This window comes from Rhinolophus hipposideros (assembly GCF_964194185.1).
Source record: "Rhinolophus hipposideros genome assembly, chromosome: 15".
In the NCBI taxonomy this organism is placed as follows: domain Eukaryota; kingdom Metazoa; phylum Chordata; class Mammalia; order Chiroptera; family Rhinolophidae; genus Rhinolophus; species Rhinolophus hipposideros.
Genome location: NC_138061.1, coordinates 13387864 through 13414809, shown reverse-complemented (window position 1 = coordinate 13414809; position 26946 = coordinate 13387864). Strand labels below are relative to the sequence as shown.

Genomic DNA, 26946 nt, shown 5'->3' with positions numbered 1-26946 from the left:
AATCATTTGCCAACATTGAAACATCTGGAGATTTACATAATAATCAACATTTCTAGTAGCTCTTGAAAATTGGAAGGTCTCGTTAGTTGGCCCATGTCCCTCCATGGGACCTAGGATAGAGTGACACAGTGACTTCTCTGTTTAGAGAGGGCCATGATGTCCAGTTTGCCCCAATATCCACTAATTTAGGTTACCTGACTGGTTCTTAGAAGCAGCTGTATGCGCAACCTCCAGTTCTAACCATCCTCAACTCATCCTGACCCTCAAAACCCTGTTTATCTTTCCTTGTGTCCATTGCTGGACTAAGCTCCTACCAAACCCATTTTAGCAGCATTTCCTCAGATAGACGTTGTATTTCACTGCTTCTGTTTTGCCTATTTATTTCACTGCTTCTGTTTTGCCTATTTGACCACCTTTCTTTCATTTCCTCTTTATTCACTTGTTGCACTCCTATTCACCCTTCAAAGTCTAACCTGCCATGACCTTGCAGCAGAATTAATCACTCCCTGCTCTATGGTCCCATATTACTTTAGTCGTCTCTGTTGGACACATTTCACATTGTACCATAATTACTTATTTATGTGTCTATGTTCCTTGCTAGAATGTGAGTGACTTCAGGTCAAGAACTATATTTTATTTGTTTCTTTATCTAGATTATTTATCTCATATTAGTTTCTGAATGAACATTTAAATAAGGATAACCGTCTCCCCTACCCATACACATCAGTCGTTCATTTATTAGTCCATTCAACATTCATTGAGCACTTCCTATGGAGCAGACACTATGTTATGGATATAAGTTGAATCAAAGACTATCCCTAACCATGAGAAACTTATAGAAATTCTCAAAGCCAATCTTAATGCTCCCTTTTCTGTAAGACTTTTTAAAAAATTGCTTTGAAACACTGACTCTTCCTTCCTTGGAACCCGCACAGAATATAGTTTATGCCATCTCTATCACCTTGTGTCACCTCTATTTGCATTCTCAACCAGCACCCCTCCTGACACTGGCTGATTCATTAACCTACTGAGGGTACACACTTTTCAGTGTATCAGGTTATCTCCAAAATGTTCTGCAGAGAGTAGACCTCAATAAATCTGTGATGTGATTGAGAAGCCCACTGCTATGGCTGTCTCAGGCTGGGACCTTTACACATGGCAGAACCAGTAGTGTTTTCTAGATGAGGAGGAATGGCATAACTGGACTCCAGCCCAGTTGTTACCAGTCCCACTGTTGGCCCTAAAACTGACAGCCTCAATGGCTGTCCAGACAGGGGTCCCATGAGTGGCCCATAGACAGAAGTCCAGTAGACACTCATCTGTCCCATGCCTCACTTATGGGACTCTTCATGGACCTGGGACCACACAGCCCCTGTCATTTTTCCGAGGGCTACTTAGTCCTGTCTTCCATTTCCCTTCAGATCCTCCAGTCTGGAACAACCTTGCTATCTTTTTCTACCATTCTGTTTTTCTTAATTTTTCTGAAACTTGTCACTTCTCAATGTTTCAAATAATGAACAACAATAGAGCATCAACAACAGAAAAAACATGGACAGCTAGAATATAGACCAAATACAGTGGTAGTGGGTAAAACACTCCAGGTTTCAATAATATACTTTAGCTCCTCAAAGACGAAAGACAGAGTTGTAAGCCAAGATATCTACTGAAACTATCTTGTACCAAAGAATACCAAAGAGCTTTGTGAACCCCAGTAAAAAGGCTCACCTAACCCTTCGAGAATTAGAAACGATGCCTAGAGAATGGTACACCTGTACCTCGACTCCAAATCAGTGCTGCCTTCCCCAAGTTAAGCTGAGCCCCAACTCATTCCCAGGAAAAGGTGCCTTGTAACTTCCTCCCGCACGCACCTGCCCCCTATCTGCACACGCAGTGTCATATAGTATAGCAGTGTCTTGGCTGCTGGGGTCTCATACCAGGTCTATTTTATTATGAACTATAGCTTCATTCTATACTGCAGGAGAGTCAGGAGAGAGAGACTGACGCTATTTGCCTTCCCTTTGTCATCTCTGCATTGTAAGTGAGATAAAGTTAGCAAAAGGGAATGGAGAGGCTACTTATATAAAAGGTCTCACTTATCTGCCTGGAGGGCTGATTGTTTTACCCACAGAAACCATGGATTCCCAAGACAGTGACAAAGTGTGGACTCTGGACCAGAAGCATGGACATCACCTGGGATTGCAAGAAATGCCAAATCTCAGGCCCCTCCCCAGATCTACGGAGTCAGAAACTCTGGGAGCAGGGCTCAGGAATCCACGTTTTATCAAGCCCTCCACGTGGTCCCGATGCCTGCTAACTGCTAACGTCTGAGAACCACTGCCCCACATAGCAATTTCCCTGGAAGTATCAAGAACACCAGCATCTTCATGGTTAAGTCCAAGTATTCAAAGAAGTCAAGCTATTTGATTGCAACGGGACACAGAAACTTACCCCTGGTACCCACCAGGGCACCCTGGGCCATAACGGCATTAATCATGTCAGTGTGAACACAAATACAATGTTTCAGCAAAAAGAGGTCATCCATACAAACATTCACCCTCCCCTCTGTTAACATTTGCCCTTGAATACACAGTGCCTGCCAGTTTGGGATCAACATACCTCTCGGTCTGAGTCACCGTCAGACCAACACACAATGAAATAAGAAGCTGGGCTGGTATCTATCGTGGTGAGCCCACATCAGGCAACCACAATGGGAAGAAATCCTGCCCCACTCACCCGTCACTGAACCTTCGGCAAACTCCTCTGGCTCTCTACTGCTGGCTCAGGAAAACATGTTGATTTTGGTATATGAGAGGCAAGCAATATCGGGATCCTCTTTCTTGTTCCCCGCCCCCAGGGGCTATGAAAATGATGACACAGATGGGCCCCCTCCTCAAAGTGAATCAGATGCCGAGACCTTCTTGGTAAGGTGAGCCTCCCTTGGGATGTTTACTTCTGTGAGAATTGGAAAAGTCACTGTGTTATTCTTTAAAGGAGGGTTTCTGTGATGCAGTAGGTTGTTTCATCCTTCTTGGTCACTTGACCAGGTAATTGGGGAGGTAAGAGGCAGGGCCACCTCTGAAAGACCGGGAGTAGCTAACAACAGGGCTGGCTCAACCCCAGCTTAGATGACCGCAGACTCCACATTCTTCAGTTTACCCCTCATCAAAAATTGCTCTCCACAGTTCGGGTAAACTTGAGTCAATGAGTTCCTTCTCTCAGATTTATTTTACACATCCAGCCTGACCTGTAACTGTGGAAATTAAGCCTTTTTTTTTTTCTGAATAAACATTTTTTTAGACATCAATGAGTAAGTGGCAGAGGATTTGTTATAATGTTGTTGTTTTTTAATGTGAAGTTCTTTCCTTTAGCCTTGGAAATCCCATCATCGAGACAGCCCTTTTGTAGTGAAGATAAACTGGGCAGGGCCCTACTTTCAGTGAGAGGAGCACGTTCATTTATAAAGCAGACAGAGCAATCTATGCTGGGATTGTTTTCTCTCAAAGGGACTGTGGGGGAATAAAACCGGAACTTCCCTCCTTCTAAAGGTGCAGAACACAAACTGAGTTGTGTGCATAAGTCACTGATCAAGACCGTTTATTCTGAAACTTGCAGCATTGTGATGTCTCCTTTAATTGATAGCTTCCCGTTAGAACTTACTTAGGAAATGTCCTTGTCATTGGTGTCCCCTTGAAAAACTTGGGGCTTTTCAAATTCAGGAAAAGACGAAGAACCTAGAATATTCCAGGAGTAAGTAGGGGTGGGGCAGTAAGCAACAATCTGGGAAGTTGGACTGGAAAACTGAATGCAGAAATGGCTATTACACATTAAAGAGGGGCCCTGCAATGTGACTTGGGCCTAGGAGGAATTATGACACTGCACAGAAAGACCTGCTCTCCTCAGACTTCCCCGAGGATGGAACAGAAATGGGTTTCGATGACCTTAGGCAGAGTGCACACGCCGGCCTGAGTGGGTCGTGCCTGTGTAGGTGTGGGTTTTGGGAGGAAACCGATTGGTAGGGGGTGGGGGCGGATACCATTAGAGGCAGCAATACTCCACACCTCTAAATGTTGCTTTATAAGATCACATATGAAGTCAATAAATACTTGAGAAGAGACAGAGCTCTTTCTTAAGTTCCACAGGTGACTGAATTGTTTAATTTCTCTGGTGTTTACTTAGGTGCACAGAGTAATTCTAAAAGAATGTACAGAAGGGAGAGGCCTTTGACAAGCATTATAAGGAAGCAGATCTTGAGTTAGGTCTTGGAGAACTACAGAAGAGGAGAATATATATTTCTCATGAGGGCAGGAGGGGTAGTACGAGAGAGACTGGAGAAGGAAAATGCCCTCCAAAACTATTCAAGTAGGAAAAATGGGGCCAGAGGGAGAGTGCAGTACAATTAGCACAGGTTTTGGAGCCAAATAGGCCTGGGTAGAAAACCAGCTCTTCTCCTTTTTAGCTAAGTGAGATTTGGAGAGTTTCTCTACTCCTGTGAGCTTTCTCCTTCTCATCTCTTTTTTTTTTTTTTCCTTCTCATCTCTTAAAGAAGGGAAATACAACCGACATTGATGGGTTAAAAAATTAGAGATAATGTATATAGAGCTCTCAACACAAAGCCTGCCACTTAGTATGTGTTCAATAACCAGCAGATTTAAGAATATTAAAAATAAAACAAGATCAGCTTAGATAGGCATGGGGAGGAAGTAATTTAAGAACTTGGGGCCAATCCTTGATGATTAGCAGGAAGTCTTGAACTTTATACCTTGTCACTCATTTAGGTTTTTGAGCTGGAAACATGACATCAATGTCCTAAGAGGATTACTCTGGTGCCAGTCTGTAGGGCACATTTGAGACACAGTATACCACTATTGTCAGAAGCCACCAAGAAACAAGACTGCCGTGTGTGTGTGTGTGTGTATGTGTGTGTGTGTGTTTGTGTCCCACGCACCTGAATATCAGATGGAGAGTGAACATCTCTCCTTCGAGAGTGAACTGAAATGAGTTTCACAGGGTCCCACTCTATCCTAAAAGCAAGTTGGGCCATCCAAGTGTCGGAAAGCTTCCAGGAAACAAACAAAAAAATAAAACAAACAAACAAAAAATGATATGTCCAAATGTAAAACTCTATTTACCTTGATGTGTCCCTCGCTGCTAAATTCTCATTCTCTCACATGGCTTCTGAGCCATAAGCATCCTTATTATTTACATTAGATGAGGTTTACATAAGTTAATCTCTAGTATTTGTTTATTTTGCTTTCTCTAACAAAGAGAAATAAATCCCTTTTGTGTGTATTTTTACAACTTGCAGTAGAACACACTTAAGCGAGACAATTACAGCTTTTAAATGACTGTAGTGGGCCTCTGGAGTTTAGGTTGATGAGTGTGTATTCAGGAAGACAGATATTGACTGATAAACCCACACAAGTCTCTCCTTTGTTATAGGATATAGCAAGGATAACGTGCCCTTGAACACATCAGAGAAATAACCATTTCATTAAGATTCCCAGGTCATTAAGTGTCTGCAACTGGAAGTGAGTGGGCGCCTGGGTAGGAGAACAAAAGATAACGAGGGTCAAAGTGTGTTAACAGATGCCATTCCACACTAGCAGAGGTGTGATCCACCAGCATGTTTCCCGCCAGTCCGTGTCAATCCCAAAGCAGATAGATACATGAAAACTTTATCCAGGAGAGAAAATGATGGCACAAAGCAGTGGGAGTGAAATCACGTCTAAGTGGTGAGCACAACAGGGAACCTCTGTCACTCCCTCAGAAGATCTCTCCTGCTCTCAGGGTGGTGCTGCCATGATCTGAGCCCTCTCAGGGGTGATCTGTGTCAGCTCCAGGAGGAAGGAGCAAGGCCTCTCAGAGAGCAAGAAGAAATGGAAAGGACTGGAGAGGTCTCAGAATTGAGAAGACCTAGTTCCAGTCCCAGCTCTGAGAACAGGCCAGCCTGTTCTGCGATGGGGCAGACACTAACTTACGCACCGGATATTAAATATGGTGACACAGTGCTGCTTCCGAGAGGCTCGCTGTCTAGTGAGGGAGCCAGTGGATGTCAACACCCTTGGTAAGTGCAGTCACTGCTCCATGTGCACCTTTGATGGAACACAGGATGATGGACCAATTATCTCCTGTGTGTCCTTGAGCAATTTACTTACCCTTTCCGAACCCCAGGGTTCTCACCTCTAGAAAGAACGCCCACCAGTACTACATGCTCTCCTGTGCCCTTCTCACTTGAAAAGCTATCGTGAAATTCATTTCTTTCCATGGAAGCTCTTGTACCTGCCAAAAACACCTGTCTTTCTCTGCTGTTGGGCTGAGGTCGGTGCGAGCACTGAGCTGAGAGGGAGTGGGATGGACTGACACAGACCTCCAAATAAAAAAGGAACAGCCTTTTTCAATCAGTGGCTGCGGGCGAAGATAATACTAGTATGTGACCTCTCAGTGGCCTGTTCAAAGTGTTCCAGTTAGAACGAGGCTACGGACTTGTAAAGCAAAAGTGAACCCCGGAAAGTCTGCGATGACTTAGAAAAAGAGTTGCTATTTGGGGACTATTGATCTATAATACATACCATGTTTCCCTGAAAATAAGACCGGGTCTTATATTACTGTTTGCTCCAAAAGACGCATTACAGCTTACGTTCAGGGGATGTCCTCCTGAAAAATCATGCTAGGGCTTATTTTCTGTTTAGGTCTTATATTCGGGGAAACATGGCATACTAACACAGAGCAAGTCTGGGGCTTTCGTGGCCCCACAAAGCGGCTTTTGTAATCCCTTTCCCATCACTCATAAATTACTCACATGGGGGAAACAAACTAAAAAATATTAGCAGCAGAGATCAGGACCAGGTTGTTCCAGGTGGATGGGAAGTAAAAGTGAAGAGCGTTGATCTTTATGAAATGTCAACATCTGTATTTGTTACTCTGAGGGTTCCTGGAAGCACCCGCCAAAAGAGAGGAAACATTAGAAACGCCTTTATATGCACCAAATAATTTCACTCAATTACCACTTACTCAGTGAAAGACCAAAGTGAAAGCAAGTGATTTTTCAAGATATACAGGAACCGAAGGGATAGAGAGAGAGGAACCATGCTTCTCTGTGTCCTAAGGCACAGCCGTAGCACTGTTAGCTGTTCATGATCCTGTTCTTCATCTAGCCATTAGTATAATAAAACTGAGCCGAGTTCCCAGCAACAAGAATCAATGTAAGTTCAGCATGTTCACCTCAAAGGTATTCCCTGCAGGGGCTTTAAGAGAAAGTAGATACAGATAAGTCGCCGAAATGGTTTAAGGTAACCCCGAAAGAGCAGAGGTCCACGTGTTTGGGGAAAGTTATGTTTCACAGTTAGAAAATGTGGCAGAAGAAATCCAAGTTGACCAAAGAGCAAAATTAAACAGTGGTTGCTCATATTATAAAACCCTGTGGCGAAGGTCCCTAAGATATTAAGAGGGGACAAAAAAAAAAAAATCAAGTCTCAGAAAAAATGACCTTAGAATGATCCCATTTGCATACATCTATCTATCTACGTATCTAACTCCTGGCTAGAAAAATACACATATAGTAACAATCTTACCTCTGGAGAGAAGGGGAAATGGAGGTTGACAGGGTAGGGACAAGGGGCTTTCACTTTTCACTATCCATTGTCCTGCAACACTTCACTTTCTTAACATAAGATGTATTTATATATTACGTGGATAATTAACATCCAGCACTGCTGCGTTCTTGTGCCTTTCCTGGATAAACCAAAGAGTCAAACTAGAATTCAACTCTAAGAGTGTTAACTCACACTCAGGACCACGCCCAGCACATAAATGCTGTGCACCTGCACAGAGGACCCCCCCCCTTTTACATGCTCCTTCTGAGGTGATCTGGCACCTTTGACACATACCACATCCTTTAACATGATGTTGGCAGGCGTGATTAGGGATGCAGCTGAAACGCCAGGTGATTAAAGTAGCGCCCCTGAAACCTTTAAAACAGCCTGCTTCTCCTTCCAGCCGGTCCCAGCTAGTCTCGGGCATGTTGGCCAACAGCAGGAACCTGGTAGAAGGACCGTTTCATTACACATCTTAATTAATTTACTGATTTGGGTGGCGGTGAGTAAGAGATTGAAGGCTAGGGTGGGGGCAGGTAGGCAAGTCTCAAACACAACCCCCAAATTCAATATGCAATAACAGTCCAAAGAGACACAGGCGCAGGAGCTCAGCTGTGCAAACAGCCCAGAAACAGGATGTGCTTCAGATGCCCGTGGCTAAATGAAAGGTTCTTCATGAACTCTCGGTCCATGGAAACCCACGCTTCACAATAGAGATTCTTGCACCACGAACATGTCTGCCCGGTCTCCACTGATCGTCCCCCATAAGGTAGCCGAGCCCTGCAGCACCAGTCCAACTTCTGCCGCCGCGAACCGTGATCGATATTTATAATTACCTTTCTCCTTCACCATGGCAACCGGGTCCTCTGGCGAGCAGCACTGAAGGAAAAAGGCAGGCAGGCGACGAGAGGGAGCGCGCCCGGGCAGACAGAACCGCCGCTGCAGAGGCTGCGAGGAGAAGCCCCAGCAGCCACTCGCCAAGTCCCGGGCTTCTTTCTAAAATCCCGCCCCCCGCTCGGAGGGCCCCGGGAACCGCCCCGACCACCGAGCGGTGCCGCGCCCTGCTCGGGGACTCTGCCCTGGGGCTGAAACCGCTCGCTACAGCTGCTGCTGTAACACATGCAAAATTCCACGGCCCTAATCTCTGGTCACCGCCACCACCTTGCATTCCTTGCGCGAAGCCCGGGGAAAACGGGCCCTGCCACGCTCCGGAGCCCTGGCCCCGCCCGGGGTCTGATAAATGATTGCCAGAAGAGAGGGGCCAAACACAGCCAGGGACGGTTCCAATCAGTAAAACCGGTCAATTGTTAGCTTATTCGTTTCCTATTACTGCTGCTTTCATTCCATCTAGAGCTCGTTTCAGACCAACTGAAGAAATAAAATTAGCCCTAGTAGAAACATAATGCTTGTGGCTCCTTCGGGTTCATTTTATTCCACTTTAAGGTCCTAGAGGCTCAATTACAAAGGAAAAAAACATAAATAATGACATTTGATGTGCCCGGCTGCTCCCCCCACCCCCTGTGGTTTACCTGAATGGGGGTGGGGACTGAGGACAGACAGTGAGAGACAGCCTGGGAAGAGGATCTTTTCAGGATTCAATTCCTTACCCAGGATCAAATTCTGGATCAAAGTAAAATTCTGACTTATCCAGTTAGGTAGGATTCTGACTTCCACTTTCTCTCTGCTTCATTAGAGTTTTCTAGACAAACCCCTTAGATGCGTATATGTGAGGGGGAACACTAGCTACAAAGGAAGGGGCTGTCACCACCGTACCCCTCACTAGCCGAAGGCTGACCCAGCCTCAGAGGCTCCTAACAAGGCTTTTGACTTCTGACCCCCCGAGTCACAGGTAGGCTCTCCTGGGCACAGAAGAGGGCTGGGTTCACAAAGCCTACGGCCACCGTGTGTTCAGTCTCCGCCACTCCTCACGCACATCCACCATGTGGGAGAAATGTGATGAGAAAGAGACAAAAAAAAAAAACAGACGCAGCACCACTCCGGGGAGCAGCAGATGGCCAACACATCTTTCCGAACCAGAATGCACAGCCAGTATTAGACTGTATTTACTGCAAATATTGTAACGTGTTGGGTCTAAGAGAGCCAGGGGAACAGAAAGGAATGAAGTCAATCCACCTGCCTCATCTTTGACTCCCAGGGTGTTTGTAGCTGAAAGTACGTTTCTGGGGCTGGGCCAGGCCTTACTGCTGCTTTGCTGATGGGTAACAGTAGCAGTTCTCGAGCAGCTGTGACATTCCTACATCTGTGACTCAGGGTTTTACTATTAATAGCTTGGGCCTCTCCGCCTGTAAGTAAGGGCTAAGTCCTCTCCAACCCCTGGGTTGTCTTTTCTATGACACATACTTCACCCACACCGCTCTGGGCCTCCTCTGCAGCCCTGTAGGGTTGTGGCTTTCCTAAGTCAGCGGCCAGTTGGAGGATAAACACTCCTTTTAGAGAGCCTTTTAGCAGCTTCTCTGTTCTCCATTCATAAATAGGAGAGCACCATGACCTCCAGTCCAGAGGGATGGGCAGGGTTGAGTATGAAACACATGAGCCCTTCCCATTCCCAAATTTTCATGGCTGAAACTGCCCTGGTCTACTTCCACCCCTAATCACCCTGAGAGACCTGATGGAGATGCTGACAGGCAAAATTAACCTCGACGAGCAGAAATCAGTGTGGTGCTGTGAGCCTAAGCAGGTGAATTTAATTTATTATGTTTTTGCTGCATAAATAGATAAGCACCGCCCTTAGACACTTCTCTCCCAAGCCTTCAGCTTACTCAGCTCAAAGCCAAGGGAACAATGTTCCCTCCTTCCCTCTCTCTTTCTTACTCTCTGCCCCTCTCCCTAATGGAATGTGACGGTAAAACACCATTGGTTTTCTATTAGTCCAAACCCAATCATACATAAGTGTTCCAGATACTATAAATGCAATTAATTCAATTTCTCTTTTATTCAGGACGACAATGTTTAATCCTGAGACTGTTTAACTAAACTGGTTCCTTATTACAGCGCTGAACCTACCTGTCTACCTTCGTGGATAAGTTCCCAGAAACCACGGTTTAGAAAGGCTCTCTGGCAGCTTTGGAGACTCGGCTCACAGAGTAACAGCTGGTGCCGAATCACTTTCAGGGAAGCCTTTTCTAAAGGAAAATACTACACAGTGGTTCAGAGATTTCCCCCCCTCCTGTGTTTTCCATGGAAAGAATTTTCCTGTACCGCAGTCAAAGTGAATGAGTCACCAGCATTTAGTTGCTAAATAATAGTCATATGGCTAAAGTCCCCCCCTCCACCACCCTCCCCAACAATCAGACACTGCTACTTTAGAATAAAAACAGCCACTCTGCACTTTTAAGATAACCAAAGAGGGTATTACTGAAGTTATTTTTGGAATGTGGGAGAGTAAAACTAAATTGTTTTTGTCTCCTTGCCTAGAGCCCAATAGTTCAGAGTTTTCAGAAGCAAAGCATAGATATTTTCTACTTTACAGTTAAAGCTACAAGAAATACAGCACAATAAATCAAGAAAGCAATGAAAAATGTACGGTTCATAAGATGGCAGGACATTTTATTCTTATTTCTAGAGATTATTTCCAAAGAATTTATCTCAATCTCATTCCAACTCGGATGAGATAAGACTTCATAATAAAGACACCAACTCATGATTTTATTCATTGTTTCATTCCCCAAACTGACTCACAGCCACTTTTTCATACACTCACAAAATGAAGGCATGGTTGTCCCCAAGTGACCAAAAGACAGAAACCATTTTGTTGAAGAGAAAGCTTGGTTAGCATACAGCCATTCTTGGCAAAACTCCAAGCATACGTCATTTCAATAGAAGCCATGCCAATGAAGTTACAACCTGGAAACAAGCAACCTGACAGAGTCCACTTCCTCACTGCTCTCTCTCAACAGCACCAAGGATTAAGGATTGTCTACTGCTTGTGCACTGCAGAGCAGGAAGTTTGGGACCTCTCTATGGCCACAGACACCAGCTTTCCAGGCATCACACATCCCTCCACACCTTTGGACTCATTGGCAAAAGAGCCCTCCATATCCTTTTTAGCAGAATTCAGCTGAAAGAAGACTCAAGAATGAGTTCCTTGTTTGCTATCTATTTAATGTTTACATCTATTAACCTCACCTCAACATTTACGGAGCACCTACTGAATGCCAGGTATGGGGTTGGCAGTACAAAAAACAAGGAGAGAGAAAGCACTGCTCTGGAGATGTTTACGATCTGGTGGAGGAGATGCGTACACACAAATATTCTCAAGGAAATTAGGAAGGTGCTAAGACAGAAGAAGGGTGCATAGGGTACAGAGCTGTGCTGAGCCCAACAGGGAGGCCCGGAGAGGAGACAAGGCAAGTAACGTCTGCCAAGGTCATTTCAAGGGGAGGTTGTGGGGTGAGAAGGCATCAAGTAGTTCACTGTTCATGGGAGGGGCTCAAGCTAAGGCTGGGGTGGTCGGTCACAGAGGGCTCTGAAAGCCACGCTAAGGAGGGGGGGCCTTAGAAGTGACGGGGTTAATCTCAAATCTGAGCCATCACTTTCTTTCCAAGTTAAGATCAAAAGACTTTGGATGCATTTCAAAGTCCACCATGTTCTGTTTCCAACCATATTGCTTCCTTTTTGCAAACTGGGTTGTGTTGGTTTGTGCATGTCCAGTTTTTAGCAGACTGCTGCTAAAAGTAATAGACGCTCAGGAAATGTGGAAGCTTCTTAGTTTATCTAAATATTTCTGATCAATAGAATAAAATGACAGCCATGCACATCTCGCACACACAAACCCATTGGTTTATCCTTCTGGAATGTAGTGGCTTCATCTCCAGAACTAGGCTGTGAACTCCAGAAGGTAAAGAGGGTTTCCGGCTTTTCTAGACTCCCAAGAGCACAGTCTATAGAACTCCAGGGACAGAACTACTAGGGGTGCTTTAAATGCAGACACCTAGTCCCCACCCAAGGTCTGATGCCTCAGATTCTCTGGAGGTGAAGCCTGCACCACAGGCAGCTTCTTAAGTGACTAAGTGGCCTAGCACACTGGCCTGCATACAGGAGGTGAACGAACATGAGATTTACAAACAGAGCTATATACCATCCCACCACTTCTAAAAGACAACCCCTATTCTCTCCTTGGCCAAAATAACAATTATCTCGACATTCACTTAATGACACTTATTGTAAGTGATGCAATCTTAATGACACTTATTGGAAGTGATGATTCCAAAATTTCCCACATTCTGAGGAAAATTCCTAAATGTCTGAGCCCTCTTGATCCTACTAATTCTCTTGTCCTCAACTAATAATTCTTAGGATTTTTTCCATGTGAATCTCACAGAATCAATGGCCAGCAAAGTTGTTTTCCATGAATTCTTAAAGTAGAATTATTTTACATTTGTATCCAAAACTTCTGCATGGTCCTTCTTGGAAGCCACTTCTGAATGTGGATCTAAGGAATTGGTTGCATCTTGAGAAAATGACAAAAATTACTGAAGTATATTTAATGTTCCTTATAAATAATCCACTAAGGACAGAAAGTATAGAATGAGCATAAAAGAAGCCATTTTCCTACAAGTGTACTAGAACCTACTACGCGAATTCAAAGGACCTTTTGATAGTAAAGAGAATTTCATGGGTTTTAGCCTAATTTCAGGTACACGAGAAGTTCACAAGGAGTACAGAAATAGCTCTAAATTATTTGGGAAGAGGCCATTTGTTTCCCTGTAGTTTACTATTAGCTTTACCCATTTCCTTAATATTTTCTAGATAGAAATACAGCGATTAGGATAGAAAAACGGTCCCTTTCCATCATCTAGTGCTGCAGGGCCTCCCCTTGCAACACTTCCATCTTTCTGGTGCCTGACTGCCACCGGTGCTTTGAATTGTCTAGCCAAGGATGAGCCCATAGGCCAAGACTAAGATGCTATTCACCTACTTAAGGCGTCCAAGAACTAACAAAAAATAAGGTATCAAGAGAGAAGATACTGTGATGAAGGAGTTGCATGTCTGCTTTGGCAAGGGATTGTGGACTCTTTAAGGGAAGGATCACACGTGAATATCTGCAGTCACATAGTGACAGGCACAAAACAGGAATGCAATATTCGATGACTACCAAGGAATAAATGTCACTGGCTTACTGTAGTAAGTCAAAACACTAGGCAAGCATTCATTCTTATAGTCAAATAGACTGATTTTAAAAAACCTAAGAAACAAATTAAAAGTCAATTCAGTCTCCTATATAAATCAATTTAATGATTGCTTGAAAATATTTGCCAGGATGCAAACCAGTAATTCACCTTGGAGAGGAAGCACGCTGAAAAGGAATTTAATCAGGGAGTCATTTTACAAAGTCCCCATAATCACTAACCCTCACCACCACTTCTGTCACCATTTATAGCGTGCTTATTATGTCAGCCAGCACTCTAGTCTCTTTACATTTATTACCCCATTGTATCCTCATAACAACTGGATGAGATAATATTACACTTTACACATGAGGAAACAGCTAGGTTTGTTAGAATTTAAAAGCCATAGGACCTCCTTTTGGTTGGTTGGGTCTTCCCTTTTACAGAGGTCAGTAAAGATCCCCTCTTCCCTTGCCCCAACCGCTTAACACACACACACACACACACACACACACACACACACACACTTTTTGAGTCAAGATGCATTCGACGTGCATTGACATTTTTGGCACTTCCAAAGGACCTGGCACAATGGAAACAATATTCCATTTGGCCTTGTCTGTGTAAAACCATCTTCTCTCCTGGTACCTTATCCTGTGTTAGTTCTTAGACTTTTTATCACAGGACCTGCCACGTGAACAGCATCATAACCTTGGCCTGTTGGATCATCCTTGGCTGGACAGGAGAAGATGTACCCAGGCCCACATATCAAGTCTTTTAAGATGCAAGTCAGTCTTCCACCATGACTAATCATTCTCACGGAGTAGCATTCCTGTGGTTTACAGAGAGACAAATGAAAATGGGGGGTGGGGGTGGCACAGCAGTTTTGTAAGGTGTACAAAGCCTACATTTGCTCTCCTCCTTCCTGATAACTCTCATTATGCCCTGCCATACTCCCAGAAAATAACCTCTCTCTCATTCTCCTCGAACGTTTCAGCCATCATCTGAGGGACAGGCCAAAATAAGCATGCACAGTACACAGCCATTACTGGCTGGTGTGTTCAAAGCAGTGAGGAGGCCAGCGTAGCTGCAGGCAGGTGAGGACAGGAGTGAAGAGAGAGAGGCGAGAGTTAGGGTCCTCTGGGTCATGGCAAGAATTTTGGCTTTCACCGTGAGTGAGGTGGGAAGTCACAGAGAAAATCACATGATCTGACTGTCATTTCTATGGGATCCTTTTGGCTTCTGTGTGGTGACTAGAATGAAGGGCAGTGGCCACCAATGCAGAAGGTTGAATTGGTGCATGAAATTTACAAAAGGTCAAGAGTAAGATGATGACATCACAGAATGAGAGGAGGAAAAAGATTATAGACGAAAGAAATAAAAACCGAGGACCAAGATAGTATCAATAGTAATAAATGAAACATCCAAGAACAGAACAGATACTGATAAAATATCTAGTCCCTAGCATAGAACAAAGTTTGAGATGAACTCAATGAATGCAGAAGAAAGAGCCTAAAACAATGAGAGAAAACCAATAGCTGTGCAAAAAAAACAAAACAAAACAAAACAAAAACAGAAAGAAAGTAATGCTTTAAAAAAAACTTATGTTCTAGAAGTCAAGAACCTAAGAAGCAGAAAAGGTATTCAAAGATCAAATACACAAGAATTTTCCTGAAATGAAGATACGTTTGAACTTGCAGATTTAAAGAGTATAGGTATAATATTTTGGCAAAATTGAATTCAAAATACTAACTCCAAGTCCTGTCCTAAGCTTTTGAATTTCAAAGGATATCATTTTCTATCTATGAAGACAGAAAAAAAACCTATCACCCACCACGAGAGAAAAATTCAGGCTAATCTCAGCCTTCTCCACAACAATATGGGTGCACAGAAGACCACAGAGCAATACCTGGACGTCTTGAGGGAATGCAAGCATATCCCAGAAGCTCACAGCCAGCCAAAATGGTGTTCAGACAGAAAGGCAATGGCAAACCACCACAAGCACAAAGGTGCTCAGGAATACAACACCACAAACCCTTCTTAGGAAAACCTCTTGACCACAACATTTAGTCAATGAAGAGACACATCAAAATCAGTAATGCAAATAATGTCGTAAAAGGATTGGCAGTGAGCAGTGAATTCTATTAAATCTGAAATGGATACCCCAATTACTGCATTATGGTTATAGAAGAGAATGGCAAGGTTTGGAGTAACAGAAGCAAAGAACAACAAGCAAACAGTATTATACCAACAATAATTGAGAGGTGGGTCGGGGAGAAGCACAGGAGTGCTTCTGTCCCTGTTTTCACAGCAGGAGGAGAGTGATTTGCCCCCGACCATCCAGGATTTTTACTCTAGGCATCTCACAGAAGAGCCTCAAATCACATCACCTCATTGCTTTACCTTTGATTAAAGATTATGTTTTTATATTTCAACTCCTGTTTCTCAGTCTTGGGAAGGCAAAGGAATCTCAAGGCAAATATATCTTTAAGAAAAGGGAGATGATACACCTGTACCTTTGTACTGATTGTATCCAGATTCTTCATGCAAGAACCAAAATTGTCGTTAATTTATTCATATCTAGGATTCCCATAGCATCTTTCCTCCAGAGAAGTTGCTGAATGAAAAGGAGGTGATACACTGGTACTAGATAATCACAGGGGGGGTTATTTTTCTTTCTAGTTATTCAGCCTACATATTCATGAAAATGCCGTGGAATTCCTCATGACAAGACTTCCATACATCAATATAGAGTCTTGCCCAGGTATAATGGTATGCCTCGGGGGTACCTTGCCCAATCTAGTCTTCCTCTGTCCCCATGCTACCTCTCTTTTGAGTAGGCACTGAGCCATATGACTTCTCACCTTGTCCATAGCTAATTGAATTATTAGTAGACACTGGGGAGGGGGAGGGGAACCCATCCATCAGAGGGCCAAACACTTACAATGTATACCCTGTCTTGAAAAAGATGGGCTGGGCCAATTAGGATTTTACTCCTGGGAATCTGAATGAAGAGACATATACAAAAGTCCGAGTCAATGGCAAGTACTTATACTAAAAGACACCAGGTCAGGGGCAGGCTTCACAGAGACATGTAAATACTAAAATTCCGAAGGGTAGTGTGTCAGAGAAGCCAGCTGGGAGGGAGGAGAATAAGATATTCCCCAAAACTGAACTGATGGTCCTGGAGAGGCATGGAATTCTGTGCTTCCCGATGCCTGGCTGTTCAGCATTTCTTGGGTTCCAATGAGACTGTCTAAGATCTTATTCATACGCATATATATATATGTGTGCATGTACATATACGCGCATATATATATATATATGTGTGTATATATATATATATTCCTCCCTCTTTTGATTGCTTGTACCTCCTGGCCATTCACCTCTACAAGTCAAGCCTGGTAACTAGAAACATCACAATGAGTGAGTTAATGCACTTGAAGTAGCTTGGGGAGGTGGTAGATAAATACCCAGCTTCCTCCTCTGTTGGCTGGAATATCCCAGAGGCATATCCTACACTATCTCCCACAGTTTCCAATCATTTGAGCTTTAGCTGTCCACACTGGTAACTAGTTTGATAATTCACTTTTTATTAGTGTCACTCCCCCACCAGTGTTTTCTAGGATCACCTTCCTAGTAAATGACATGCCCTCGAATCTTTGTCTCAGGGTCTGCTTTTGGGGGTAGTTCAACAAAAGAGAATTTCAGTTATCCATAGTATTATGCTTAAACATAAAGAAAAATTTGTCTCGATCCACTGACCATTTTTAACTAGTCCTTACTTTAGATTTCAAAGACAGATTTGAAAGAGAACAACACCCCGAAGAGACCAAATATGCTCATCAGACAGAATATTTTTTTTCTCAAGAGAATCAATAATGAATGGGATAATTTTATTGTACAAACACAATAGGATTTGTATGCACAGACACCAGGCTGAAGTGCTTCCTCCTTTAAAATATGTATATGAGCATACTTGGATTAATTCTGGTCACAGAAGTCAGAACTACCAACTGCCTCATAAGCAAATATGCCCCCAAATGTCTTTTAAGCTTGAAGTTATGTTTTAGGGGCAAGGATGTCATTTATGACATTTATCAAACTCTATAGAAATGAGTCATTTTACAATAATGTTCTATTGTAGTCACATACATTCCTGGGCTCTCTTTTAAAAATGTTTAAATAGCTACGCATTGCTGCAATTCAACCAAACATTGTGATAGTACAACATGCCGTGTGCCAACTTGGCTATATTTTTGGAAGAGGTATAGAAGGTGATTTTGTTCCCTTCATCCCTTCTCACCATTCCCCAGCAAGATGGAAAACACTCTGCATATGTATTGGATGTGTTGGGGCTTGGAGAAATTAGAGGGAAGATAGGTAGGGAAATATTTAAAACTTAAATTCTTCTTTGGGATCTGGATTACACACACATTTTTTCCCCTTCCTGAGTAAAATGTACTAAGAATGCTGAGCATTTGTCACTATGCTTCAGTGGCTGTTAACTGTACACACAGAAAAAAGCAACTAAACCACAAACACAGCGTTGAGTCACAGCATCACACAATTGAAAGCCAAGTGGGCAAAAATCAGGAAAGAATGAAGAGAAATGAATTACTGCTAAGAGAAATCATTATAGCTCACAAGTATTTACTGAGCATCTACAATACACGAAACCTCACCTGGAGGCAGACAGCGGTGCATAGATCAAAGATGAGTAGGTTAAGCCCTCAGTGAGTTTACCTTCTAGTAGGGCAACTAGCACAAGTACCTAAATAACTCTGAAGAGAGGTGGAAAGGGCCAAGTCAGAGATACTGAGAAAATACTATAAAGTTTGGAAGGAAGGAATGCTTGCCTCTTAACTAAAGAGATAGAGGAAAACTTCAAGTAGAATGTGGTCCTTCCCAAATAGAGAGAGAGTTCCAGCAAGTGAGTTAGGTTCAATAACTTTTCACCAGCTACTACAGATAGAAAATGAACTAACCCACTCCTGGTATCTAGATAAAGAAGCTAACCAAGAAATGCGTTGGAAGTAGCTGCTTGTATCCTCTTTAAACTCTTCAAATAGACCAATGGAACCATGACCTAGGCTAGCTCCAGTTCAGTTGAAGTATTACTGAACGAAGTAACATCACATAGGATTTCCATCAATGACAATGGTGGAGCAATGGATGACCTCAGCGATTTGGCAGTTACTTATTAAGTAGCTCAAACCCCTGCAGAAATGCAGGCTACCAAATGACTATAGAGTTGGACTGTACTCTTCAAGGACAAGTCTGGCCTGAGGAAAAGATAACAGATGAACATATCCAGCTCCATACTAGAATCACATGATAGCACTTCGGCGAAAAGAGTGATATGAAACAGAACTGGGATTTGTCCTACCAGGAGAGCTCATGTTAAACACCCCAGGATAGTCTAGTGATTACAAAAATGACCTTACGAAATGATCTAGGTGATGACAAACAGAAAGGGAGAAGCCTGGGTGCTGGCAGTGGCGCCAACTATCTGGGACTTTTCTTCCCAAGCCCATCTTTATCCCATGAGGACCCATTATATGTCCTGAGAATTCTCCCTCTCCACTGGGCCACATGCAAACCTCTGTGAGCTGGATTTTTCTGGGCACCGTGAGTCAGGAGGTCCCTGAGGTCTTCTGATTCATTTTAGTTGCTATCTATCGCAACAGAACTTGAATGAGAAAAGATCTCTAAACAGCAACCAAAGACAACTTGGGGGCTATAGTAAGACACCTGCAGCATGAATAGAGCAACCAGCTAACTAATGTCTCAGTCAAGACCTTACCTTCCTTTACACGATATGTTTGCAGACCTTTACATCATAGGGATATAAAGAGTAAGATACAGGATCTAATAGACACAAACGTACATATGGGATTTTTCATCGTAGTGAAAACTGGTTATTTCACTTTGAGGGAATAGCTTTAACTTAATTTAAAATTGTATTAAGTGAAATTTTAATGCAAAATAATGCGGTCCCCGGGGAAAAGGGCTTGTCAGTTCCTCTAAAAGTTAAACGTAGAGTTACCATATGACCCAGCAATCCCCGTCTTGGATATCTACCCCAAAGAGTTATAAACATACCTCCACACAAAAACTTTTACACAAATGTTCCCAGCAGCATTATTAAGAATACCCCCAAAGCAGAAAGAACCCCAATGTCCATCAGCTGATGCATAGAAAAATAAAATGTGGTCTGTCCATACAATGGGATATTATTTGGTTGGAAAAAGGCACGAAGTTCTGACACATGCTACAACATCAATGCACCGTGAAAACTTGATGCTACGTAAAAGAAGCCAGACACAAAAGGCCACATGCTGTGTGAGTCCATTTAGCTAAAATGTCCAGAATAGGCAAATCCATAGAGACACAAAGTAGGTCAATAGTTGCCAGGGACTGGGGAGTGTTGGTGACAGGGTGTGACTGCTAATGGATACAGGGTTGCTTTTAGGGGTGATAAAAATGTCCTGGAATTACACAGCGGTGATGGTTGCCCAACTGTGAAAACCACAGTACTGCACATGTTAAAATGGTATATTTTTAAGGCACGTGGATCATAGCTTAATTTTGAAAGTATATGAAGTGCCTTTACTTACGAAGACCAGTGTTACACACTGGAGAAGCAAAGACCATTTTCCTGACAATAAGAATCTTACTACCTGGTAGGGAGAGACATGCAGACAAACAGATATAACCAAGCATAAAGGTATTTGGATGGGCATTTGTGTGACTTAAGGAAGGGCCCCCAAAGAGTGCAAGTTTGGAGAGCCTTCACAGGAAAGTGTCACCTGAGCTGAATCTCAAACTTAACTAAAAAAATTTTTGATAATCTTTCAGTCGTCTCTTCTGCAATGGTAAAGAGGGAGAAAAAAGGCTAACTCTTCATCTAAGTCTGCCTGTAACATATATATGGCAGTGCTGGGGAAAGTCATTTTCCTTCTCTGGGCCTCAGTCTCCTACTCCCTGTAGGAAGGTGTTGATATGAAACTTTTATTTCTATCTTTAAGAAACGCATACCATTGGCCATCTGAAGTTCTGAAATATTTAAATTTGATTCTGTGAAGAACTTCTCTAATGCATTCTGGGTGGGGAGCCTTCTGAAAGCTCAGAAAGTAATCACTGCTCTCCTGGCTACTTAACATCTGCAGGAATAGCACACAGACTCTGCTGCCTTTCTGCCGGCAGCCTTCGTCTTACATCTCAGGGTCATTCCAGACCCATGGCTGATGCACTAGTAAGTTAACAGGGGTGTAGAATCATAAGCACTGAGGCGTGCCCCAGAATCATTAGGATCACATGATGCTACATCTGGGCGTTCTGTGAAGGTAAGCCACTCTTAGTAAGAATCAATTATTTTTAGCCAGGATATAAACAATGCCAAACAATAAACTTAGACTGCCTTATTCTCTGACTTGAAATAAGATCAGTTTTTCAGTACATATGGTGAAAACTAATGGGGTATTTCAGCATATTTAGTTACCCAAGGAAATAAATTAGATGGGAACATTTCCTTGAAAATGTTCACATTCCTGGGCCTAAAAAAATAAATAAAACAAAAAACAAAACAAGGCTGGACCAGGCACAGTCAGGCAGTGGAAGAAGGTGAAAAATGTCTTATCTTCTATTTTTCCTTTCTACTCTCATATCATCAGGCTATTTTCTTTTACTCATATTTTGGGTAAATCTTATCTATTTTGCAGCTCAAATCTTACTTTCTCTTTCCCTGGTTGCATCAGACCCAAATTATCTTTCCTTCCTTTGAAAACTAATTATGTTTATTACCTAACCATTTATTTAGCTTCTCACACATCTGGAGTGGGGAGAAGAAGAGGAAAAGGGAGAAATATTTATCGAGAACCTACTAAATCCTAGTATATTTTCTTTTTTTTATATTCATATTTTCTTTTAGTCCTTATAATATGTCTGCAAAGTAGGTAGTATTATCCACCTTTACATGGGCTAAAACTGAAGCTCAGAGGTATTAAGTAACATGTTCAGGTCACACAGCTAAAAAACAATGGTGCTGGACTTTGAACTTGGCAGGGTAGTCTGACCCCACAGCCCTGAATTTACAGCCACTACACCAGACTGCTTCTCCAAGCTTCAACTACCCGAAGGCAGGGAGACAATTTTATGTCCACTGTATTCTAACAGTGATTTGTTTTCTGAAAACGTACATTCATTCATTTACTCACACATTTATGGCCTATTTTCATGCCAGGTACTATAATGGAACAATAATATGAATGTGGCTCCCTCTGTACCATCAGAGAGGAACTCTGTGTACTAAAAGACAGAAGCTTAGAAACAGGCAATTCTGATGGTGACATGCATAGGAGGCTTTAGAAGCACAGAAGATGGGGAGGCAAGCTTGCCCAGAGGAGGAAAAGCTTAAGGTGAATCCTGCCTGAGTCAGAGGAACCGGGAAGGGTACGCCAGGGAGCAGAACTGCACGTACAGAGAGAGGCCCAAGGTGAAAGGGTCCTTCAAACATCGGTGACAGAGAAATCTGGTGTGGTGTTTGGGGGTTAATGGTAGGACATGATAGAAAGGCAGGGCCTGACAGTCAAGGGCTTAAAACTATGATTCTGGGAAATATGATTAAACTAATGGAACAGGAAGCCTTGGGGAGTTAATAGGGGTTACTGATCACTATAAATCAAAGAAAACAATACAAACTAATGCTTTACCACACAGCTGAAATCTCAAATCTCTCCTTCTGTTCTCCCGAGATGTGGAAGAAACTCTCCACCATGTACCATGTCCATCACCCGCAGAATAAAAGTCAAAGTGAGACTGCTGTTTTGAGGGAACCACATTCCATCAAGAAACTGGACGTGGCCCTGGTGGCCTGGCATGTGGAGGAATTGAGGCCACGAGGTTGCACATCTCCCTGCAAGCACCAGATTCCTGCTATGACTTGGTGTTCAGAAAAGCCACTGGTCTAAGCCATCAGTCAGGAGAGCAGGGCCGCGGGACGAACCAGACACCCCTCCTTGCCCTATCACCCAGGAGATACTGTTTTCAAGGCCAGGTCAAACACTTCCTTCTCTCACATTGAAGGAGGGTCTTCACCGTGGTGTCTGGGGTTTACAAAGTATGCAAAATGTTTTCCCAACACAGCATCTCAGTACCACCGGGAAGATGTAGTAGAAAAGCTCCTAGAGCCCTCAGTGAGCAGATAACAAAGTCCTCTTTGGCCCATGATATCCAAGACTTTCCTGGCCCTCGTACCTGTCTGATCTCTGGGGTTGGGATTAGTGATAGTGAATGAGACTAAAAGGGTCATGAAAGGAAAAGTGAGAGAATCATAACATTGTATGTTATGAACATATAACAAAACATGTTGGTATCACTTGAAGAAATAACAGTGTACAAACACTGCTGAGGTTCTCTCAGTTATGTGATAAATCTGACTTTTTGGGTCTTGGGGAGAGCGCCCCAAGCGAAGACAGTCCCTAGGGGTATGCTGAATGTACACCGGAAGACACAGCAGGTGTTTGAACCAGAGCAAAATCACCTTTCTATCTTCAGAAATATGAACTGCTTTTCCAGGGTGGGGGCTGCCAAGTCTACTTTGGTCCCTGGTCTCCAGTCCAGAACATTCTGCTTTGGGATTTGGACTCAGCTGACAACATAATCACTGGACCCTTTCCAGATATCCTTCGGGCTTTTGATAAGAGGGCCAGTCTCTTCTTGTTTGTTTGTCAAGAAGGTAATTGACCTAAATATGCGCTTACATTTGTACTAGACCCAAAAGCTCAGAAGAACAAAAAGAAACACAGGTTTAAAAATTTACTATAAGTTCTTATAGGAGGGTAAGGAGAAAACCCCATACACATAACTGTATTTATGAACTGGGGAAAAGAAATGTTCGCTAATTTTCCTGGCACAAACAATTTATTTTACAAGAGAATCTTCAAATTTGAATTGCTAACGTACTTAATTAGCACTGCTATTTACAAATTTTAAGTGTGCCAATGCTCAGCAGATCTCAGGGATGACCTATCCTTACTCTCCTAGGGTGAGGCCATACAGTATCCTGGTTAAGCCCATGAACTTGGGTGTCAGGCCAACCTACATCCAAATCTAGCTCTCCTACTTACTACCTATGTGACTTGTGGCAGGTTTCTTAGCCGCATATGCCACAGTTTCCTCATTTGTAGAATGAGGATAAAAGTAGTACTTGCTTTGTTGAATTATTAGGAATACTAAACGGGGAAAGTTATACAACACTAGGCACAATGTTTGAGACATAGCAGGCCCTCAGTGAATGACAACTGTTCTAGAATGGCACTGCATCCACAATCATCCCACAGAGATAGAGTTACATCCACACGTAGAAGCTATTTTTTATGTTCACTGATGCACTGGCTTTGTCTACATGTTCCAGCTTCTTGTCAGTTCCTCTTTTTGTTCTGAATCGGGGAAAACAATTCCTTCCCTACTGACTTCCGAGGGTTGTGTTGAGCACGACAAAGGACAGGCACATGAAGAGGCACTTTAAAAAGCATGGAGGCCAGCACAACTCAAACAGGAGCTGAGCACCAGACAACAACAGGAAGAGGCAGATCTTTCTAGCAGCTGCAGGAGGCTTTCCCCAAATAACCCTGAGCGTCCTTCCAGGAGCCACTCCTGAGCGCTCTGGGGTTTCACTAGCACAGAAGGGCACACTTCCTCCAGGCAGCTGTCCTACATGGGATACTCCAAGCACACACAGTGGTTTCCTGGGAATCCCACTTCCTGTGCTGTGTTGATAGTCCTGGGTTCCAGAAGCACAAAAATTGGACCTCTATGGCTTCACAGCGGTGGAAGGCAAACAACAGAAATCATTACTTTTTAAAATAACAAACTATTTTATTGTAGCTCAAATTTAGTGGATGCTTGTGTGTGTCACTCTGGAAAACACTTTCAATATGAATGTTCTTTTTTAATCCTCATAATCAATACTTCCCTAAGACCTGGGCAGGTAGAGCCCTTGGCCCTAAACCACACCTTCCTCAAAAATGTCTAAGTCCCTTTCTTAGGACCAGCTAGGGCCAGCAGGGCGGTCGGGGTGGGGGGCACTCCAGCCTGCTCTTTGGAGTTCTCTCTGAGGATCCTTGCTGGGAAGAAGGTTGACCAGATGCCCAGAGGAGCTCTAGGACTCTTGCCAGTGGGGCTGTCTCAGAGCCCTGGAGCCAGTTTGAGTCCAGGAGGAGAGTTTGGTGAACAATCCACTTTCTCAGGCTGGTGTGGTATTTCTTTCCCACAATTGAGTAAGACTGGGCTGTTGACACACTGATTTGGAGTGACTCAAATTGTTTATATTGACAAGGATCTCCCCCCAAAATAGTTGCTCGGGAACCCATATACCCTAGGGGCAGACCTGCTCATAGCAATCAAATAAGGTGTGCATTCTTCTGCATACCTTACAGATGGGGAAACAGTGACTTGGAGACACTAAATTCCCAAAATAACACATTTAGTATGTAGATGAGCTGGGACTTAAATTCTGGAATGTCCAACATTAAAGCCACACACTGAACTAACTATTTCCCCAGATTTCCTTATCTGCCTTCATTAAGATATGGATGTCTCAATGAGGGTTGCCTTTTCCTTTACCCAGGACTCTCTTTGATACTGTTTATTCTCTTGTTCTCTTGTGATTGAAACTACTGACAAACCATTGTCCACCACATTCTCATTCAACCACTGTTTACCTGGTCTCCCCTTGACTTCCTGCCTTCTCCTACAGCAGAACTTATCTCTTTCATGAGCATCAACAGCTCATTCCAAAGAGTCTGATTGGAATCTCTTTCAGTAGAAGCATTCAGTAGAAGCACCAAACTCATTCACAGTAGCGTTAGCTCCAACAGAAATCCACGTTTAGTTTTTACCCCTAATTGTGGAATGACCATTTATTTATTTATTTATTTATTTATTTATCTATCTATCTATCTATCTATCTATCTATCTATCTATCTATCTATCTATTTATTTAATTTCCCTTAATGAGGGGATTTCAGGCATCTGCCTAAAGCATACTAAGCTGGTATTTGAGAGAGGTGCCCTCAACTGCAACAGGCCTGGCCAGCCGGTTCTGAACAACATTTTTCTAGGGTCGCTTATAAGGAAGCCAGGGACAGAAGTCATGTTTTCTCCATTGCCCATTCCTCGCTCCTCTGATAAGGATGAAGTGGAGGCTGTTGGAGAGTGAGAGAGCCCAGGAACTGTCAGCATCAGCATTTGTCAGACAGGTAGCCTGCCCTGCCTTGGCACTGATCTGCTAGCCAGCCGCTCCCTGTCTCAGTCAGAGCTCAGTACAGCTTGAGATGCTGCCCTGAGATGCTACTTCATAACCACGAGAATGGCTGGAATTCAAAAGTCAGATAATAACAAGTATTGGCAAGATTCTGGAGAAATCAGAAACTTCATATGCTGCTGGTAGGAATGTAAAATGGTGCAGCCACTTTGAAAAGCAGTCTGAGAGTTCCTCAGAAGGTTAAATATTAGGGTTACCATTTAATCCAGAAATTCCATTCCTAGGTATATGCCCCAGAGAATTGAAAACTTATGTTTACACAAAAACTTGTATATGAATGTTCATAGCTGCAATATTAACAAAAGATATAAATAATCCAAATGTCCATTAACTGATGAATGAGTAAACAAAATGTGGCCTACCCATACAATGGAAGATTATTTAACCATAACAAGGAATGAAGTACTGATACATGGTACAACATGAATGAGTCAAGAAAACAAGGTAAGGGAAAGAAGCCAGACCCTAAAGACCATATATCATATGATTCCACTCATGAAATGTCCAGAATAGGGAAATCTAGAGAGACAGAAAGTAGATTAGTGGTTTCTTAAGGATGAGGAGTGGGGATGGAGAGGTTGGGATGGCGGTGGGGTAACAGCTAAAGGGCACAGAGTATCTTTTAGACACAATAAACCTACTCTAAAACTCACTACAGTGATGGTTGCACACGTCAGTGAATATATAGAAACCACTGAGTTATAGACTTCCATGGGTAAATTGTATGGTATATGAATTATATCTCAATAAAATTATTAGAAAAGTTAATTGAAAAAACAAACAAAAACAAAGCACCCCAGTTTCGGTTAAATCTCTTACCTCACCTAACCTACATCCAACTCTGCCCTCCTCTCTAGCTGTCTAAGAATTATCAGGCATATATTCTGATTTCTGGCTC

General features: G+C 43.0%; 1 protein-coding gene across 21 annotated transcripts in view; it reads right to left on the bottom strand.

The window, feature by feature from the left end:
- The window catches only part of ABLIM1 (actin binding LIM protein 1), a 270699-nt gene that overhangs the window by 154923 nt on the left and 88830 nt on the right, over positions 1-26946 (bottom strand). For 10 of the 21 annotated variants that reach the window (XM_081074419.1, XM_081074438.1, XM_081074440.1 and 7 more), the window contains exon 1: positions 8429-8802. The exons of 8 other annotated variants lie outside the window; for them this stretch is intronic. In XM_081074419.1, the coding sequence (XP_080930545.1) occupies positions 8429-8444 (16 nt within the window). In that variant the 5' untranslated portion in view covers positions 8445-8802. Of the gene's footprint in view, positions 1-7886; positions 8082-8428; positions 9018-10616; positions 10763-26946 lie in introns of those variants that run through there. 3 more of the 21 variants (XM_081074431.1, XM_081074439.1, XM_081074418.1) reach the window with 3 other exon arrangements.